The sequence below is a fragment of the Gadus chalcogrammus genome, chromosome 1, assembly GCF_026213295.1.
Source record: "Gadus chalcogrammus isolate NIFS_2021 chromosome 1, NIFS_Gcha_1.0, whole genome shotgun sequence".
NCBI classification, from domain to species: domain Eukaryota; kingdom Metazoa; phylum Chordata; class Actinopteri; order Gadiformes; family Gadidae; genus Gadus; species Gadus chalcogrammus.
Window position 1 is genome coordinate 3,383,356 of NC_079412.1, and position 19,334 is coordinate 3,402,689.

General features: G+C 42.6%; 1 protein-coding gene and 2 long non-coding RNA genes across 8 annotated transcripts in view; 2 read left to right on the top strand and 1 right to left on the bottom strand.

Moving 5' to 3' along the window:
- The window catches only part of LOC130403476 (uncharacterized), a 51,551-nt gene extending 37,013 nt beyond the window's left edge, over positions 1-14,538 (bottom strand). The window contains exons 1-6 of one of the 4 annotated variants that reach the window (XM_056607965.1): positions 13,013-14,528; positions 12,857-12,902; positions 12,676-12,767; positions 12,015-12,125; positions 5,510-5,533; positions 166-5,403 (exon numbers count right to left, since the gene is read on the bottom strand). In XM_056607965.1, the coding sequence (XP_056463940.1) occupies positions 5,202-5,403; positions 5,510-5,533; positions 12,015-12,125; positions 12,676-12,767; positions 12,857-12,902; positions 13,013-13,623 (1,086 nt within the window). In that variant the 5' untranslated portion in view covers positions 13,624-14,528 and the 3' untranslated portion in view covers positions 166-5,201. Of the gene's footprint in view, positions 1-165; positions 5,404-5,509; positions 5,534-9,455; positions 10,586-12,014; positions 12,126-12,675; positions 12,768-12,856; positions 12,903-13,012 lie in introns of those variants that run through there. The other 3 variants (XM_056608035.1, XM_056608107.1, XM_056607888.1) reach the window with 3 other exon arrangements.
- On the top strand, positions 926-7,011 carry LOC130404565 (uncharacterized). Of its 2 annotated transcripts, none has more exons than XR_008904242.1 (3): positions 926-1,789; positions 2,076-4,117; positions 4,282-7,011. It is a non-coding gene; the product is annotated as an uncharacterized LOC130404565 (long non-coding RNA). The 2 variants fall into 2 exon arrangements; XR_008904245.1 differs by having other exon boundaries at positions 2,076-2,777; positions 2,853-7,011.
- Positions 14,539-17,051: 2,513 nt separating the features above from the next.
- On the top strand, positions 17,052-18,999 carry LOC130404486 (uncharacterized). 2 transcript variants are annotated; one of them, XR_008904235.1, is made up of 5 exons: positions 17,052-17,387; positions 17,520-17,590; positions 17,854-18,031; positions 18,144-18,338; positions 18,422-18,999. It is a non-coding gene; the product is annotated as an uncharacterized LOC130404486 (long non-coding RNA). The 2 variants fall into 2 exon arrangements; XR_008904233.1 differs by having other exon boundaries at positions 18,144-18,999.
- Positions 19,000-19,334: the final 335 nt, after the last annotated feature.

Below are 19,334 nucleotides of genomic sequence, written 5' to 3' on the forward strand. Positions count from 1 at the left end.
GTAATGCAGAGGAGGGGGGTGGCCGTTCCTCGTCAAGCCAGCATCAGTGATTGGGGAAGGCACAGTGTTGATGGCGTCGGGCGGGCTGTTGTCTCTCTTCAAGGTCTGTGGGCTTTCTGCTATCTGTGTGTCAGATAGTGGCAGAGTAGATGTGTGTGGGAGGCTGTAGTCTCGCTTCTTCTCAACTCTGATTGTGGCCTGTGCGTCAGACCATGGCAAGATTGTGGCCTGTGCGTAAAGCGAGAAGAGAAGATTGTCCCTCAACAGTTTTGAGCCTAACCTGTTTGGGTGTAGGCCATCTGCTCTGAAAAGATATTTGCGCCCCCAGAATAAGTTGAAATTGTCAATAAAGCCCCTTCCTCTTTCATTGCAGACTCTGGAAAGCCATGTATTCAGTGCAAGTAGACGACTGAATCTGTTTATTCCCCTGTCAACTGCTGGTATGGGTCCACTGATGAATGAGTTGATGTGTATTTTGTCCAGTGTATCCAATAGATCAGTGTAATCCCTCTGTCCGCACTGTCCGTCCGGACGCATCTCGGGGCTCAGGGGTGCATGGGTGGCAGGCTCGTTCGTGGACTCTTGAAGTGGCAGGAACCGGTTCTTCAGTGGCAGGGTTAATTTCAGTGACGGTCTAATCCGGCTGATACATGTAACTTTAGCTTTGGGTAGTTTAGCATTTGGCGTTGAGTGATCTTGTTGATTCATTTTGGTATGTTGTTTTGGCTTAACGCCGACTCTGTGCCAGTGAGACGCAGCTGGAACTGTCTCTCTCTTGTCCAGCTTCGGGAAGGATACAGTGTAGCTTTGATCATCTTGCTGTATCTGAGTGAGCTCAGCAAACTCACCCATCGGCACTGTATCCTGTAGGAGTGCTTTGCATTTTTCTAATGCTGCTAGTCTCGTTTCAAATAAAGCCACCGTCTGTTGCAGTTTGGTGCAGTCTGTGCATTTCCCAGTCTCCGTACCTGAGATATCCGAGTACAGAGGCATGTTGGCGATAGGAAAGGTGGATGGAGGACGACGAAAACAAACTATATACTGTTAGGTATTATGATCATGAAATAAAATAAGATAAAGTAGATCTGAACGATGAATCAAGTAGTTTTTTCCAATGCCTAGCGGAGCTTCGGGAAACATGACCTCTCTCTCTGCTGCTCTCTCTAATCTCAACAAAAGAGTCAATATGATGAATCGAATCATCAGTTTGATAAAAGCTAAACAGTGATGAAATGATGTAAGCCAGTTGGCGGCAATAATGTGTGTCGTCAAACACTATAGAAGAACATTTTGAGCGTGGGCATTGATTGTCTTCTTGAGCGGGTTGCAAAACTAAACTGAAAATATCAAAAGCAAAAAACAGTGGATTCATATGTTTGAGATAAATATATTTATTCTCCTCTGCCTGCATTCCTTCGAGGCTCTTTAACGTGCAGTATGGCATTTGTCAAAGATCACCCTTAAGGCCATATGTCAACTGGTTTTGTAGACTGATATCTAATTCCAATGCAATTGTCTGTAGTCGAATAGTCGAATATCTCTGTGACTGAGAAATCCTGAGTCGAGGACAGCCCTAATAACGGCACCAGAAATTCTATTCATGTTTTTTTTATTGTTTTCTTTAATGGATTTTGATTTTGCCACTGGTTTAACCAAGCTATCCTTGTTTCAGAGTGTAAAGCCTAAATACATTTGTATAATTTTTACTTACAGTTATGTGAGGCCCTAAACATTCCTTTTCCCAAACTGAGGAATGTTTCGGGTGGGTGGCTGGTTTATAAAGCTTCAGGTAGGCCAACACAAGTGGTTTGGTTTTGCTCATTAATTTAAAAAAGTACATATTCAGCAGCTAACTGCATATTATGCAATGCAGACTTTTAATTCATTCTTACAGATTGTACCCAAATAATCAAAATATACTCTTCAAACACAATTCTGTAAATGTATTATTAAAATTATCTATGTTGAATTTAAATATTTTATTTACTTTGTGTTTGAAAAGTGAAAAAGACAGGTGAACTCTTCAGACTGGACTTTTTTCACTCAAAGATTTTCCTATGCCATATTTTCTACAGCTGGATGGGGTTGCCGAAAAACCACGCTTGTGCCTCCTGAAGATAGTGGCTATTCAGGCAGGATCCTAAAGTTTGCAAGTCGTGGGGCCAAAAATCTCTTCATAGCCCCAATTCAGGAAGAACTGAGCACAAGTCCCCTACAGTTGGATGACAAGTCTTTCAGGAACATGCCGAAAGCAGACTGTCAGAAGTGTGGACTACCAGTTCCGCTTCCATTGATGATATAGTCATTGAAGAGAGAGAAAGTAAGAATTATTACCTCTCTCCATCTGACCAGGCCTGTCATGCACTCACTCTGCTTCTAAATATCTGGGCGGAATGAATGCCTAGTTTGAGTGCACCCTAAGATAGCATATTATATAGCATTTTTAAAACAAAATAATTCTGAATCCTTTTGTTCTAAAATAACACTGTTCTTGCTTGTAACTTCAATTTCTCAACAGCAGATATGCAGGAATGTTTGCACACAAATCTTACCAACAGATTTTATTGAGGCACACGCTTCGGCCTGCGAGGAGAGGCATCCATTTACTTGTTTGTCCTTTTTCTCTAACCAACAATTGTCTTACTCTTTGTGCAAGTGTAATACAAAATATTTGTATGTGGCTAGTGCAGGGAATGAAGAGATGCATGCAAGTATGATCAGTGAGGAAGAAGCAGCAATACCTGGAACATCCGGAAGAGATAGAGATAGAGATGGAGGTGAGGATGCTTAGGCCCGTGTTCTCTGAACGCCATTCCCCTCTCTGCCCCATTTAATATTTTTTTTCTTATTAGGCTGGTTCACCATTGCTGACCCCGCCAAGGCCATAGCGCAGTGTGTGGAGAATGAACTCAGCCTTCACAAGGAGGAGAATCCATTACAGCTAAGCATGGACATAAGAAGTAGTCCTACCGAACAGGACATGGCCCTGATCTCCTTTTACAAGCCGCCAAATGTGTAATAGGGACGACCCCTGAACTGCAGACTTGAAGGTTGCTCCAACATCAAGTTTCAGTTGTCAAATTAATAATTTCAAGTATTTCCTTATCTTTATTCTGTCAAACTGTTTCACAGGAGATACTGCTATTTGCCAGGGTGTGACTCGCTTTTTTTTGTCCATTGAAAAGCTGAAGTCTGGATTTTCCATACATTTTGATATGTATTTTAGGTGTACGGCATCATTGTAAATGCTTTTTGTTTAATGATTATTTCAGGTGGGATAGTAATGGGGGAGTCTCCAGTCCAGCCGACAGTACTAACACATGTTTTTATTTAATGTATTTTTATGTCTTGAACAGCAAATGCAGATGTAACACGGCTTTTTGAAGGCGAGCCTGGCCATTTCGTCCCCTCAGCCTCTCATTTTGTTGTCGAAAGTGACTTGTTCATGGTGGCGGGGAGAATGGGACAAATAAAACGGCTCAGACGAGGTCTCAAAGAAACCCCAATGTGGACAGTACTGACCAAACGACCTGACACAGTGGACAGGCTTCTCCCAAAAGAGGGATTTGGGAATATAAACCCTGTGGTACATTTTTATTAGTGATGTTTTATCAAAGACCTACAAAAGAGCACAAAAGTGATATGCAATACAATGATGATAAAGAATTGCAAGGTTCCCACAGTCATGAAATTCATGACTGTTCATGTCATGCCATACAATTAGAAAAACTATTCTCAAGGCCTGGAAATGTTGTGGAATTAAATGAATGTTGAGGAGAATTATTGTTGAGGTTATTATTAACACTGTTTTTGGCTGTTTGTCCTCATCTTCTCATCCTCCCGGAGTAAGTCTTATTATTCCACACTTTAATGGATAGATAGGGCTTCCTTTTAAAAACTATTGATATCAAGTAATTGAAATGGTGTATAATATTATTTAAATTTCATGAACAACTTTTGAACATTCATTGATAAAATTGTGTCGTAACCCTGGATTTTTCAATTAAGGTACTTCTTCAGCGAATCACTTGGCCCCGTGAGGACGACAAAGACGCATATTATTCAGTCGCCACGATATGCTGAATTACAGGCTATCTTCGACAGTTCATTGCTCATGGTAGGTTACACAATGCATTTGAAAGTACTATTAAAATGTTATTTGGCTACATAAATGTTTAGTATTTACCTCACATTTAGGTGAATGGTTTTTCATTGTAATGTTGCTGTTTTGAGCTAATTTCGATTTTTTTGGTGAATTTCATTGCTTAATCTCCTCCATAGCTACACCAACCGAATTGGCTGATCTGGTCAAATTTTAGACTGGATGGGAGATCCTTCCAAGGAGCCTCTCTGTAGTCACTGGCAGATACCCCACAGCCTCCACCTGCTCTGAGGCCTTGCGGGTCCCAGGGCATTACAAAGATTATACATCTTTCCAAACTGATGTTCTGGCCAGCATTTCATCATGCCAAACAGGATTTGGTCTGGTGTGAACAAAGACTTTCACAAGGAGCTTTTGGATTATCCCTTCAATATTTGCTGATACTTACAGCCTTTTTTAAATTTGACATTTTTCTTTGTATTACATTATAGGGTTTTGTACTACACTCTACATTGAAGCCATTAGCTTAATAATTTTTCCAATTATTGACTCACTCTATAATGTAAAGTTGTTACATTTTGGGCACTGAGATATTATTCGATTTTGAATGTTACATTATCCACCAGTTATGCTTTTTTGAGTTTTGTTTGAACATTTCAGACAGTTAAGTTTCACGTTTTAATATGGCTGTTGGAAATCCTGAATGTTGAGCCCTATGGTTAGACTGTCGTTTCAGATAGTTACCTTTCACGTTTTAATATGGCCGTTGGAAATCCTGAATGTCGAGCCCTATGGTTAGACTGTCGTTTCAGATAGTTACCTTTCACGTTTTAATATGGCCTTTGGAAATCCTGAATGTTGAGCCCTATGGTTAGAATGTCGTTTCAGATCGTTACCTTTCACGTTTTAATATGACCGTTGGAAATCCTGAATGTCGAGCCCTATGGTTAGACTGTCGTTTCAAATAGTTAAGTTTCACGTTTTAATATGGCCTTTGGAAATCCTGAATGTTTTGCCCTATGGTTACTGTCAAACAGATCAGTCAAAACTGCCAGTTTGAGTGGGTTTATGTCTCTATGCAAATCTCAATTCAGTTCTTTCACAGGGAAAGAAATCGTTCACAAAACTGAACAGTGGCAATGTAAATATCACAGCCAAAGGACTGGGATGCAGCTCTTGGGTTAACTGCATGTCCCAAAGATGTCATTTGGTCATCAATCTGTTTCTGGGACAATGATGCCTGATTGGTCATCACGGGGAAGTCCACTGTTTTCACACTCAATTTCTGGAATGTCCATACCCTAAAAACAGAATAATTTTGAATTTCATGGAGTATTATCTGGATAAACAGTGGGCACATTTTCACATATGTGAGCATCGTAGTAAATGTTGGTTACAGCTACCCACAGGTCTCTCCACAGCCGCTCAATCCTGTAAAATTATTAAATTGACTACTATTAATGTCATATTAAAAATGACCTTCCACTCAACTTCTTGCATCCCCAAATCAACAGTAAACATCATTGATTGACATGTACCGTATTGGTCCGAATATAATACAGCCTTTTTTCCACTCGAAATAGGTCCGAAAAAGTCGGGTCGTCTTATATTCGGGGTCTAGTATTCAGAGCGCAGTTTCTCTTCTTCGCCTCTCCATTTAAATATCAATACACATTCGCAGCCGCAGGTGGCGCCAGAAATTGGTTCCGGGAAGAAGTAGTCCAGCGTCCTTAACAACCAGACCGTTACCGGTGTTTAAAGACAGGCCTTTAGAGACAAGTGGCTCAAAAGTGGGTGAGGTCAATCAACAACAGCGTAAGAGCTATGATGCCAATTTTTAAATAATGGTCGTCCATAAGGCAGAGTCAAGTAACAACCGCCAAGCTGCCAAGAAGTTCGGGATCACGTAGTGTAACGTAAGAAGATGGCGAGCACCAAAACAACGTCTTAAAGATGCCAACAGTCAGCGCAAATCCTACCGTGGTCCTCAAAGTGGTCGTTTCAGTGAGGTTGACCAGAGAGTTTTTGAATACGTCAGAGAAAACACGCTTTGGGAGGAGCCGGTGGAAGCGGAGCAGCTGGGGAGCAATGACAGTGAGAGCGAACACAGCGGGGCAGAGGACGTGTGTGAGGGATAGAGAGACATCGGAGGAGAAATTTGGCGAATTTGAGTTAAATTTAGTTAAATATGTGGCCTGTATTTTCTCTGTTATTTAAATTTTTTCACAATGTTGCTTTATTATTGCTTGATATTAATTTTGAATCACACTGTACATATTTTGCCTTGAAAGTGCCGTGGCCTTTACTGGCATTATTATTATTGTCATAAATATAACAAGTGTTTACTTCACTGTGATTTTAATATTGTTATTTTAAAATCTGCAAATCTGGGCCCCGTTTCCCGAAAGCATCTTTAGCCTAAGTGGATCGCAGAGTGGGTCGTACGAGCATCGTACAGTTTTCACACCGTTTCCCGAAAGCATCTTTGGTAACGAACGTCTTGAAAACGCTCACGAGTCACGAGTAGCTAACGAGTGCTCCAGGGTACTCGTAGGACGCTAAGAGCCTCGTTAGCCTACTATAGCCTCTGTGGCGTAACCAGCGGATATTCCTAGTATTGGATGCGTTTTATTATAACACATTGGTAATGGTGTATCACGTGCGTCTGAGCCTAATGTGGGCCATTATGTTCTTAGTTTGAGAGAGACAGTCCAGGAAATGTTTGAGCAGGCAGGGCACTTAAAATGTGTGAGAGAAAGTGGGGGGGATTTGTGCAGACTGACATAGGCTACTCATAAAACGTAGCATAAAATAATGTAAAAAAAATGAATTTTTTTTTTTATAAAAAACAAGCAAAGGAGCAGGCAAAAGGCTGGGATATGGTGGGGATTGGTCACGTTGGCGGGAATGTTTAGTGACATGTGGGAGGGTGGAGGGGGTTAAAAAAAAGTCTCAATCACTCTTCGACGTGCATGAAAACCAGCCGCGTAGTTATGAGGGAGGCCGTCCTCACACTGATCTTCCTCGTCGTCATCGTCCTCAATGTCCTCCGGTTCAACCAAAGCTACCCCAGCCTTAGCTGCAATGTTGTGCAACATAGCTGTCACACATATCACAGCGCATGACTTGGCCGGCGAAAACTGGAGCCCTCCGCTGGACTTGTGAAGGCATCTAAAGCGCAACTTCCAATAATAATAATAATAATAATCAATTTTATTTATAATGCACTTTATATTCAAGAATCTCAAAGTGCTTCAGAGAAAAAAAAACTATTAAAAGGGGGAACCTCAATGAAAGTTTAGCTAAATGCTCTTTTAAAGAGATGGGTTTTGAGGTTCCGTTTAAAAAGAGCTGTAGTCTGTGGGCGTCTGAGGGCGTTCCATAGTCTAGGGGCAGCAGCAGAAAAGGCCCGATCACCCATTGATGAAGAGAAAGTTCTCTCACGGACACGTCGGACAGCGAAATATTTGATTAAATCTTAAGGCATGATCATGGGAAAAGTACTGGCAGCAAAGTTACCAAGAACACATTCGATGAAACAATAGGTGAACAACATTCTTATAGGGAACGTTTCCATTGTGGGTAGGGAGTGGGAGTGACCTAAGGCCAAGTCAATTTGCAATACAATGGGTGGTTATTGGACATGTCTGCAGGTTTGCAAAACATGGTGGCTGTAAATAGTTTACACAACAAAGAAGTCAGTCGATTGGCCTGGTCACAAAACCAGACTCACTGGTTCCAGTGGGAACTTGAATACGAATTAACTTAACCTCTCTCAGTTTAAGAGAGGAAGGGATTTGTTTTAAGTTACAGGGAGAATGTATACAGTTTCTTCTAATGTAATAATTATATAAACAAGGTTAATATAATTTGTATGTGATTGTATATTTATAGTTATGATTGATATTTCCACGACACCCATGGTGCACATCTTCGTATGTCGGGTTTGGAGGGTGTGAGTGGATCCTGAACGGAGTGTACGTGAGGTTGTCGGGGGGGTGAGGAGTTCCTGAAGGTAGAGGGGGGCAAGTCCGTGAAGGCACTGGTGGGTGAGGAGGGAGACCTTGTACTCAATTCTGAGTGGGACAAGGAGCCAGTGCAGTGATTTCAGGATGGGGGTGATGTGGTCATGCTTGCGCACCCTCATCAGGACCCTGGCAGCACTGTTTTGAATGTATTGGAGCCTCTGGATGCTCTTGCCAGGGATCCCAATGAGGAGTGCATTGCAGTAGTCCAACCTGGAGGAGACAAAGGCATGGACGAGCTTCTCTGCATCAGCCAGGGTGAGTGATTGGCGGAGTTTGGCGATGTTCCTGAGGTGGTATAATGCTGTCTTACAGAGGTGTTTGATGTGGGTGTCAAAATAAAGTTGTGGGTCCATTTTAACACCGAGGTTGGTGACGGATGTGGAAAGAGGGATGTTTTGGCCAGAGAAGGTGATATTGGTGATGGTGGGGGAGCGGAGCTGATGTGGCGTGCCAACAAGGATGGCTTCCGCTTTATGGCTGTTAAGTTGTAGGTGTGAAGAGGTGAGGGCGAAGAGGATAGCCACTGCCTCCGAGGAGCCGCCACTCTCCCCTGGAGGCTGCAGCCAGCCGGCCGCGGAGGACGAAGGAGTCGTGTGTGCTTCCAGGCCATCTCGCCACGACATCAAGGATGATGCCCTGATGGTCGCACACCACCTGGCATTTCACAGCGGCATATCCCTTCCGGCATATGAACACATGGGCATCCACATGGGGCGTATGAATTGGTACTAAGGTTCCGTCCACGGCTCCGGCCACTTGAGGGATGCGGAACGACCGAAAGAAATCTTCTTGGGTCGCCCTCATCTCGTCCCTGTTGTGGAAATGGACGTGCTGCGGAACCAGTCGGAGGAGGCTGTACGTCATTGCCTGGACCGACCTGCAGACTGACGCCTTGGACAGGCCCTGGCCATCGCCGACGACCTGCAGAAAGCTCCCTGTGGCGTAGAACCTGAGGGCGGCCAAGAGCTGTACTTGCGGTGTGAGCGCAAAGTCCCTCCGGGTTGCGCGTCTCAGGTCTTCGCTGATCGTCCCAAGAAGCTGTCTGATGTGCTCCCTGGGCAGCCTGTAGCGCTGGATGACTGCAGCGTCATTGTAGACCTCGAGGGGGTCAAAGTTGTCCCGGATTCAAGCATTAATTGCAACAAGGCGACTCCGGGGACGTCTCTCTCTCTCTCTCTCTCTCTCTCTCTCTCTCTCTCTCTCTCTCTCTCTCTCTCTCTCTCTCTCTCTCTCTCTCTCTCTCTCTCTCTCTCTCTCTCTCTCTCTCTCTCTCTCTCTCTCTCTCTCTCTCACGGAGCGCTAGCACACGCTGTCTACCAGCCATTATTTGCACTGACGTAGCCTACTGCATGGCCCCTTGCACTATATAGGCCTATGTTCCGAGACTAATTAATAAAACCTGCCAACGAATAATGTTAATTAGATGCGTCATGCCTCCACAACACTATCAACACATTAACAATCAGTCAGACACTCGGTTATGATAAACAATTAATTTAAGGATATATCAAACTCATTGCCGGTGTTTCCACATGTATTATTTTATAGTTTGTATAATAGCTTTATAGTATTAGTCTTTATTATAATTATATAGTAGTAGCCCTGTATTTAAAATTGCTTTTTAATGATGCTATGTAGCCAGACAAATCTTTTTCCTCTCAAGGATTTAAAACCAAGAGTCATTTTAAAAGCTTTAACCCAAAAACATGCATGCATGTTCGACAATGAAGGCAACACAGCCGCTCAGCGGCCACTGAAGTGTGCTTTATCATTTGTGGAGACCATTGTGGTTCATATTAGGCTGTATTTGACTGAAACATAGTAATTGCATGATTTTCACACATCGTTTGAAAAACAACGTTTTTTTTATTTCAAAACTCAAAGAAAAAACGGTTCAAAGGTGCCCACACCAACAAGAACCATTTTAAGAATTGTGTGGGGGGGGGGGGGAAATAGCTGATAATGAATGCGGTCACTAGGTCCGATGTGGAGCGAAAAAGAAAGTGTCGGAAGTTCGACATCAAACCAATTAGACCGGTGCGGGGTGAACACGGCGCAGTCCCTCAACGACAATGAAGAACCAACCATAGCTGCCCCCACCCGTCATGACCCGTCGCCATCTAAAAAGAGAACAAAAATGCCTTATGAAAACGTGTTCACAGCTCATTCAACTTTCCCAACCTCCATATCAAATATCTGTATGTAGGCCTACTGAAAATATGCATTACCTTATTGCTCTGGGATGATTATTGAAAGGCTTTGCTGGCCAACCTCTCCTCCTCGAGGACAAGCTGACGTGCCATAAGGTCCAACTTGGCCCTCTTCAGCACAATCACCTCTTTCTGGAAGCGAGCATCACGCTCGGAGGATTCCCGGAGAAGAGCCACCTTCTCCCTCTCCAACTCCACCAGGTCTTGGCTGCATTGGCAGCCACGACCGATGATGGAGGCCATGACTGTTGAGACGGTGGAAGGGGTAGAGGTGGCAGCCGAGGTGGACGGTGTGGTCAGCAGGTGCGTCATGACGGGTATGGAGGTGGGGGCAGCCGAGGTGGACTGGTGGGGGATCCTGGGTTCCTCATCCTCCTGCCATTGCTCACTTGAAGGATCTCCCTCTTCCGTGATACCCGCAAGGATATCACGGAAGAGGGGATGCCTTGGGATGCCGAGTAGCCTATGATGGCCATGGCTCGCTCTTCCTCGTCGTTGAGGGCCTGCGCCGTGTGAACCCCCGCACCAGTCATATTTGATTGATGTCGAAATTCTGACGCTTTCTTTTTGGCAAGACTGACAAAGTCTTGCCATTTTTTGCGGACGTCCACATTGGACCTAGTGATGCCAGTGACCGCAGTCATTCTCTCAGCTATTTCTCCCCACTTTTTAGATTTTTGCTTGTTGGTGTGGGCACCTTTTGAAGCGGTCAAATAAGAGGCTTTTGTTTGCCTCCACCTCCTCAAGCAGAACGTTAAGTTCCTCAGGTTTGAAAAACGCTTTTCTCTTTCGTACCTTGTCAGCCATTTTGCAGAAGCCCTTCCCATATTCCGCTGTTTTTTTTATAGGTGGGTAATTTCACGTGACCAATCAATGTAACGTTAGGCGGAATCAGATAAAGTCGGCTCTCTTTGCTGCGCAATATGTTTCAGAAATCAGCACATTGAGATAAATGGAGTTGTCACACAAGCTATTTTGGATTTGTGTAACGTGGAATTATTTCAGGGGGGGGGGGGGGGGGGGGGGGGGGGGGGGGAAATGCCGTGAAAAATGTACAGTGCGTTCAGGATTAGCACTGATATATATGTCGGCCTAGGCTTAATCAATTGTGTTCTAATATCTTCAGCATTCATATTATTGCAATCTATTCTTTTCGTAGGCTACTTTGCGGTTGGCCTTGATGGGGAGATATTTTAACCCTTTTTAACCCCATTTTTCTGCGACATTCCTGTGTCTCCCCATGCTTCATAGCCAGTTTCAGCACCATGTCAGTGGACAGGTACAATCCTACGATCCTCGTGAGTGCAGCGAATGCGCGTTCACGTTAAGAGAAGTTTCGGGAAACGCTCCAAAGAAATTATCGATGGTTCAAAAGATCCATCTTTCGAACCATCTTACGAGCGAAGATCCATCGATATCGGGAAACGGGGCCCTGGTCTGCAAATCTTTTTTTCGAAATGTTTGTGTTGAAAAACGGGGGTTGTCTTATATCAGGGTCGTCTTATATTCAGACCAATACGGTATTTATTTTTTAAATATATTCCTGATGTGACCTTTCTTTATACTGTGTTTATGCATACAATTTAATTATAGTTGCATACTGCGTTTGTACCCAAATGTGACATCATCGGGGTGGCAGCTGTTAATTAGCATTATTTATTCTGTTGAACAAACCTTTGGTTGTGAACACTCTTCCCAGATATAAAGCTGCTCCTCCCAGTTCCACGGACTGTAAACATGAGTCGTGAAACATCCACGTTTTCCACCCCATGATCACCATGTACCCTAAGATAGACAAAAACATACAGTTCCTTTACTATTGATTACAGTATATTGGTTGGATATTAAAACAGTGCAACAAGAGTGGTTGAGCATCTGAATAAAACAAACTGTTCAAGTCTAAAATTATTGTTGTGGGATAGTAGTGTTGGGCACTGTTGTACTCAGGTTGAATAAGTATTCAGAACTACTACAGTAAAAATTTGTATTATGAAATTGATGTAGTTAAAAGTATTGCCGTAAAAGTCGTGGTTTGTTCCCTCTAACAGAGTTTTTATATAAGGTTCTTACCCACTTTTCAATGAAATTTCAAAGCTTTTCTGTCATGTTCCATGACTTCATTCAATTTAAATATGTAGGCCCATAAACCGATTACAGGGCACAATAGGAGATGGTGAGGAAGAGAAAAGTGAAAGAGTAGAGGAAAAATCAGGGTACAACTAAAATTTTACTTAAGTACAGCACTTGAGCAAATGGACTTAGTTACTTTCTTCCACTGGTTGTACTGTACTATAAAAAATAAATTTAAAAAGTAAAATTTAAAGTATACATTTACCTGAGAGGAAACCCAAACTTCTCAACAGATTGTTGGAAGAAAGCCAGGGTAGTTGATGCTAGGTTGTTGGAGGCTGCACCAAGATACATTATCTGCAGCACAAATGCACTTACATCCTATGAGAGACTCAACTATTTAATGATTAACAATTTGTACACTTTGTCCTGACAACTGTGTTTACCTTACGGGAAAATCCATCAATGCCGCCAAAGATAACAATGTTGTAGCTGAAAGGTAAAAGGCTGAATTTTTCAACTGTACATTCTGCAAGTATGAAAAAGTGTTAACACAGAGAACAGAACAGTTGCTTACATTGCTTACATTGCTTAATAATTACCGAATCAATTTATGGTTTGTGTCGATATGAATCAACGACTGGGGACCTGGAACTGAATAGGTCCGTCGAGCAATACATCCTAAATGGACCTTTCGGGAGATGACACCAGTGGTGTCAACACGGTGCATGGATGCTCGGACAAGGTTATACTGCACCCTCAGTCCTCTGGCTTGCAGAAGTCCCTTCACCATTCTGTATCCAGAGTGAGGCTGTCGGGATTTAATCTCTCTCACACACTGGTCCAGCTCTGCATCTGACATGGTGCTGTATAGTGCCTTTACTGAGAGATCATACTCAGCCATGCGCCGGTATACTGTCCTTCTATACATCCCCAAGAGTTTGGCAATACAAGGGACCGACGGATTAAGTTCGAGAAGTTGGCGAAGGTAGTCTGGGGATATGACCATTCGCTGGCGCCCAGCTGGCCCTTCCTCAAACTGCAAAACTGAAACATGTTGCTTCCTTTTGTCTTTTTCTAAATTGATTTCACTGTATAGCTGTGTTAGTGCATCTAAAATTGATGGACAAACAGCAATTTCAGAGGATGCAGCATTTAAAAACACAAGTTCTTGTGTGCAAGTGAACTCTAAGTAGTCCAGATCCAGAGGCATGCGACCCAGAATATGTTCCAATCGAGAACATTCTTTCTAACAGGTGATTAAGCAGTATTTCCTAAGAGAAAGAGAAAAAAAATATGATGATTCTCCTCACGGTACTTTTAGTATACTATAATCTTTTGACCATACCACGCCAGGTCTCCACGGCACTATATATATTTAACACTGGTGGAAAGTCTGGGATTCCTGCCTACAACAAATCAGTTACTAAATAACTCATATAAAAAAGGGAGACTTCGATCGTATACTGCTGTTTATTCTAGCAGAGCGGAAGAGCACGCACTTCTTCACTCCACTTTATCTCGTCTAACCAAACAAAAGAGGGAGGCGCGGTGGCGCTACATATTAGAAACCTGACTGTTACAACTGTACCCCTGAAATCTTCAATAAAGACGTTATAAACCAGCATCAAAATATGCCCGTTGACTTGCGCTAGCCTAGCTAGCCTAGTCTCCAATGATAAAGAACACCAAGGCTAACTTGGGAATCAGGCCCTATGCCCAAAATTCCGAACTACCCCTATTTTTCAATTCAACGTCCTTCTTATGTACAAGTGTCCGTTTGTATTGTCCATTGCTGAATCTTACAGAAACAACCCATACTAATGGCATATATATATAGAAAAATGTACTCACCAAAGCACCATTACTGCTGCTGTTGCCGTTGGACATGGCTAAATCTGTTTTGCCTTCCCGCGTGAGAGTCAGGTATCCAACGAGAATGACGCGCCCACTCGTTTGACCGCGATCTAGCATCTAGGATCGATTGCTCTTTCTTGGGTCCCCGGTTGTTAACACTGAATTTCGTACAGTGAATTTTGATCGTGACTTTGGCGGACTGAATTTAGGGACGTTGAAAATATTTGAGTTGAACTTTTTTAGTTGAATTTTTTAACGATGAATTTAATGGGTTAATAACATTGAAAAATAAAGGGGAATATGATATATTGAAAGTGTAAAGAGTTAAATTCAGAGGAAAAAATTCTGATATTTCAATGCATAAATATTCAGTGCCTATAATTCAATGTGTTTTTATTTTCAAAACCCGATGGCACAGATTTACTTCCATAGTAAACAAATGATTAAAAAAGCTTCACTACTGGTAAACGAATGATTCCAAAAGCTTAACTACTGGTGAACGAATGGTTCGCGAAAGAGTAACAACTCAATATTTTGCATTACTTTACATGAAGGCACACAAAAAGCTTCACTACTGGTAAACGAATGATTGAAAAAGCTTCACTACTGGTAAACGAATGGTTGAAAAAGCTTAACTACTGGTGAACGAATGTTTTGCGAAAGAGTAACAACTCAGTATGATGCATTACTTTACATGAAGGTACATAAAAAGCTTCAATACTGGTTAACGAAAGATTAAAAAAGCTTCACTATTGGTAAACGAATGGTTGAAAAAGCTTAACTACTGGTGAACGAATGGTTCGCGAAAAGGTAACAACTCAGTATGATGCATTACTTTACATGAAGGTACACTAAAAGCTTCACTACTGGTAAACGAATGGTTCAAAAAGCTTAACTACTGGTGAACGAATGGTTCGTGAATGAGTAACAACTCATCATCAGTCAGATCCAGCTCTACCAGTCGATCCAGTGTGGGACCCAAGCCAGCCCTTGACAGCGCTTGAAACCAAGGGCGGCAGGTGTAAAGCGTGCCCTGCAGCGGTGGCAATTGCTTTTAAGCCTTCAACATTACTAATGCCACATAATAAACCTTAAATTTTAATATTAATGTATGTATTGTGTGTATGAATATCTATATTAAAATATGACAATCATCCCGTCTGTGTCCTGTTAATTTAATAACTAATTGTGAAATTCAGTTGCTTTCATAATCAATCGGTCAGTTTGCTAATTCACAGAATGATTAATTAATACAGTATCCCCTAGTCTGTTTACCAGTAACTCATCAGTAGTTACTGAGTAACTCACTTAAGGTACGGCCTCACCAACCGCGTTACTTGCGTTAGGGGCGTCAAAAATCGGCATTTTTGCATAGGGAACCATTGGTCTAGGCGCGTAGACGCGTTACACGCGTTGAAGCGTTGCGTTAGACGAGGCAGACGCACGTAATTACGCACGTAAACGCAGTAACGCGCCCAACGCACCAACGCCCTGAGTTAAAAAAATTGAACTTTCAACGCTCCAACGAGTGACGCTTAGCCGCCATAGCCAATCAGCGTGTAGCTTGACCCGACGTCACTGGCAGAGAGTAGTGACGCTTGCACAGAAGCATACGGCCGACACCTTTCTTTATTCTGGGTGGAAATAGTAACAGTTACGCCATTAAATGCGTTTATGGAAAAAAATTTAGCGAGAAATGTGCATTTTACTTTCATAATGTTCGCTCGGTGAATGTGAAGGATGTTTGGTTTGATAGTTATGACGAAGAGGGAACGCTCCGTTCACTTGCATGGACATGGAGTCATCTAGCTGCATTGGCGCGTTGACGCGTTGGAAGCGTTGAACCATCACACAATGATCAAGCGCCAGGTTAGACGCGTTACTTGCGTTATCCAACTCGAGTAACGCGGTTGGTGTGGCCGTACCATTAGGGCCCTGTTAGGGCCCTGGTTCATCAGTCGTTACTCAGTAACGAATACAGTAGTCCCCTAGTCTGTTTACCAGTAACTCCTCACTAGTTACTGAGTAACTCACTTATGGGGCTTTCACACCAAAAATAACCAAGAGCCAGTTCCGGGCTGGTGCTAGGGCCAGTTCCAAACTGGTTCCAGCCTTATCCCAGTTAAGAACCGGTTGGTTTCACACCGGCCAGATCCAGCCATGGAGCCGGCGAGAGAAACGTCATGACGTCACTGCAAACGTCTCCAAGCAACCCTTGCGCCTTGCCGGAACTGTACAATAAGAAGATGAACCCTCGCACCAGTTTCAAACACAACAACAACACGACAATCCGTGTATGGTTCGTTCTTTGAATATTCCGATTTAAAACAAAATCAGAAAAAACTATTAACTGAGTAGTTTTTAGGTTTTTCCGATTTGGTTTTGAAGCCAAAAAAGGGCAAAAGGAATACACAAATAAACTGTATTTTTCTGTTTTTTTAATCAAAACGGGAAAACTGAATAATCCAGTTGCTTGTTTTGTTTGCGTGATATTTAGATTAACCGCAATGAAGGCCGGGAAAAGGGCACGGGGATTAAAAAAAACCAACATATAAAGACATTTCAAACGTTCCATCGAGTCTCTCGCATTCTACAATGGCCAGCTTTATGGTTTTCCGTGGGAGCCGGCGACTTAGTCTGCGAGTGGACGATCTGAAACTAAATCGGATAATAGATTTCTTCTTCGAAGGTGGTGCTCTACACAGAACCTCCTCACCGTCATAACGGAGCACTTCGGGGCACCAGATTTCTTTAGAGCGGTACTGAGGCCTGTTTCAGGTAGCTGGTTTAACATACTCTGAGTTTAATCCTGCGCTCTGAGTTGGTTGACTCAGAGTTCAGGGTTGAAAAGCAACTCTGGGTTTTCGGTTTCAGAACAGGTGATCAGCGTTGGGTTATTCAACTCTGAGTATGTTCACTCTGGGTTGAGGGCGTGCCTGTTGACTATGAAGAGCCATCATCAATGGATCTCTGATAACATGATCAAACATGGACCAAAAGCGTAGATTCTAATGAACGCGTATGCCGAGCAGTTACCCATTTTAACAAATGGGTAACTGCTCCCGCGGCAGCGAGAGCGTGAGAGAGAGCTCGGCAGGAAATAGCTGAACAAGTCAATGCGTGAGTAAAATAAATTAGTAAAATAAAATAAAAATAAGAGGAAAGTTTAATATCTTCCACTTATTCAATATGTACTTTGTGTGTATGTGTGTGTGTGTGTGTGTGTGTGTGTGTGTGTGTGTGTGTACGCAGAAACAACCCGAGTTGCCCCAAGAGGACTTGGCAGCAAATGAAGATGAAGTACAAAAATATAGTTCAAACAGGTATCTAATGTTTAATTGAAATCAAATCAATTGTGCTGTTTTGCCTGCTCTACCTAATTTAACAGCTATATTCAACATGTGATGGGCCTATATTTAAGCAGTAAATGTAAGTAGTACATTTCTCAGCCACCCCAACACTGCCAATATTTAATAGGATTTAGATATATTAGAAGGCTACTCCTAGGCAAAATGCATTATATATATATATATTTCTTCAAAATAGCGCTTACTGGATATTAGGGTAACATTTTCCTCCATGTTAGCAAATCGAAAAAAAGCAGAGCCCCGGCAGACTGGAGGGGGTCCACCTCTGCAGCCCTCACAGAGGCTGAGGAGATGGCCCTCAGCCAACAGAGTATGCGTCCTGTGGCTGAGGGCATCCCTGGGGGGAGCTCCTCTGATCCCCCCCCACCCCCCAGGATAGAAGTGCCTTTATAAGAGGTTGGTTATTCAAAATAATTAAATATGTACACGCAACCCAGCGTGTTGCAAATTAGATGGGGCAATATTCTGGCTCAAGTAATAATTTCACTGTCTAATCATCTTCTTCCAGTTACTGATGGTGTCATTGCCCTACTTGAACCAGATGCCCTCACCAACCTCCATGCAATTGTAACAATTCTTCACCTTCCACAGATTATTAATAATGTCTTGGTAATTGCTGAACACAACCGTTAATGTCATTACAGGAAGATGATGGAGAACATTGTCTGCGGCATTCGAAAGGGAAGAGGAAAGGCCTATTGAGGTTAACACCTTTTAAAAATAACCTCTAAAAGTTGATGATAGCGTTGTACAATTTAAAACTGACATCTACTTTCTCTCAAACAGGATGAAATCGAATCCAATGAGAGGCCATCCACTTCTAAATCAGAGCTTACCTCTGTAAGATTCTCCCTGGAATTATAATGAAAAGCTCTACTTGGCAGTGTGAAATCCAATCTCATATTTTGCATTCCTATAGCTTCCAGTCAAAGACTTATATAAAATCTATCTAGAAAAGCAAATACACAAAGCAGACTTGGAAATGGACCACCTTAGGCAAAAGATGCAAAAGGATGCTTTGGAGTGTGTGTGTGTGTTAAAGTTAAAGGTGGGTGAGGTGCAAACTGGGATACTGTTCCCTGCTCTAAAAACATACCCAATATGAATGACTTTTTTTGTGCTTTCAGGAAATAAAGAAATCCTCATAAAAAGTAGATTGTCTTTATTAGAACACGGGCTGTGGTGGGACAAGTTATTTTGTTGAACAGTTTACTCAAAGGGTTTTACTCCAGTGAACAATGCAGACGATTATGCGGAGCATGTGCATGTAGAGAAGAAGCATCTGGTTAAAAGCAGTACCAGGGTATTTCCTGCCTTGCATTCTTAATATGCTTTTCTTGACTTGCAGCAGTTATAGGTGGTTAGTCAGCTACTCTGATCATGGGAAAGCCACAACGTTAAAGTGACTGTAGTACAGAGCGGGTGGGATGCACGGGGCGGATCATTCTGCAAATGCGTTAATTGCATTAAAAAAATGTTTTTAACTTAAAGCATGCCCCCGGTGTGTTTGAGAGTTAACATGGGGGCTGAGAAGGTGGTCTAAATAAATGATAGATTGCGGTGAAAAACTATAGCGCTCGTGAAGAAAATTATCAGGAAAAGAAAGTATATCCAGCCGGGGTCTTAATAATCGTTCCTCACGGAGATTCCCTCTGAGGATCGCAGCCTCTACGTCCGCAGGCTTTCGTAGAAAAGGACA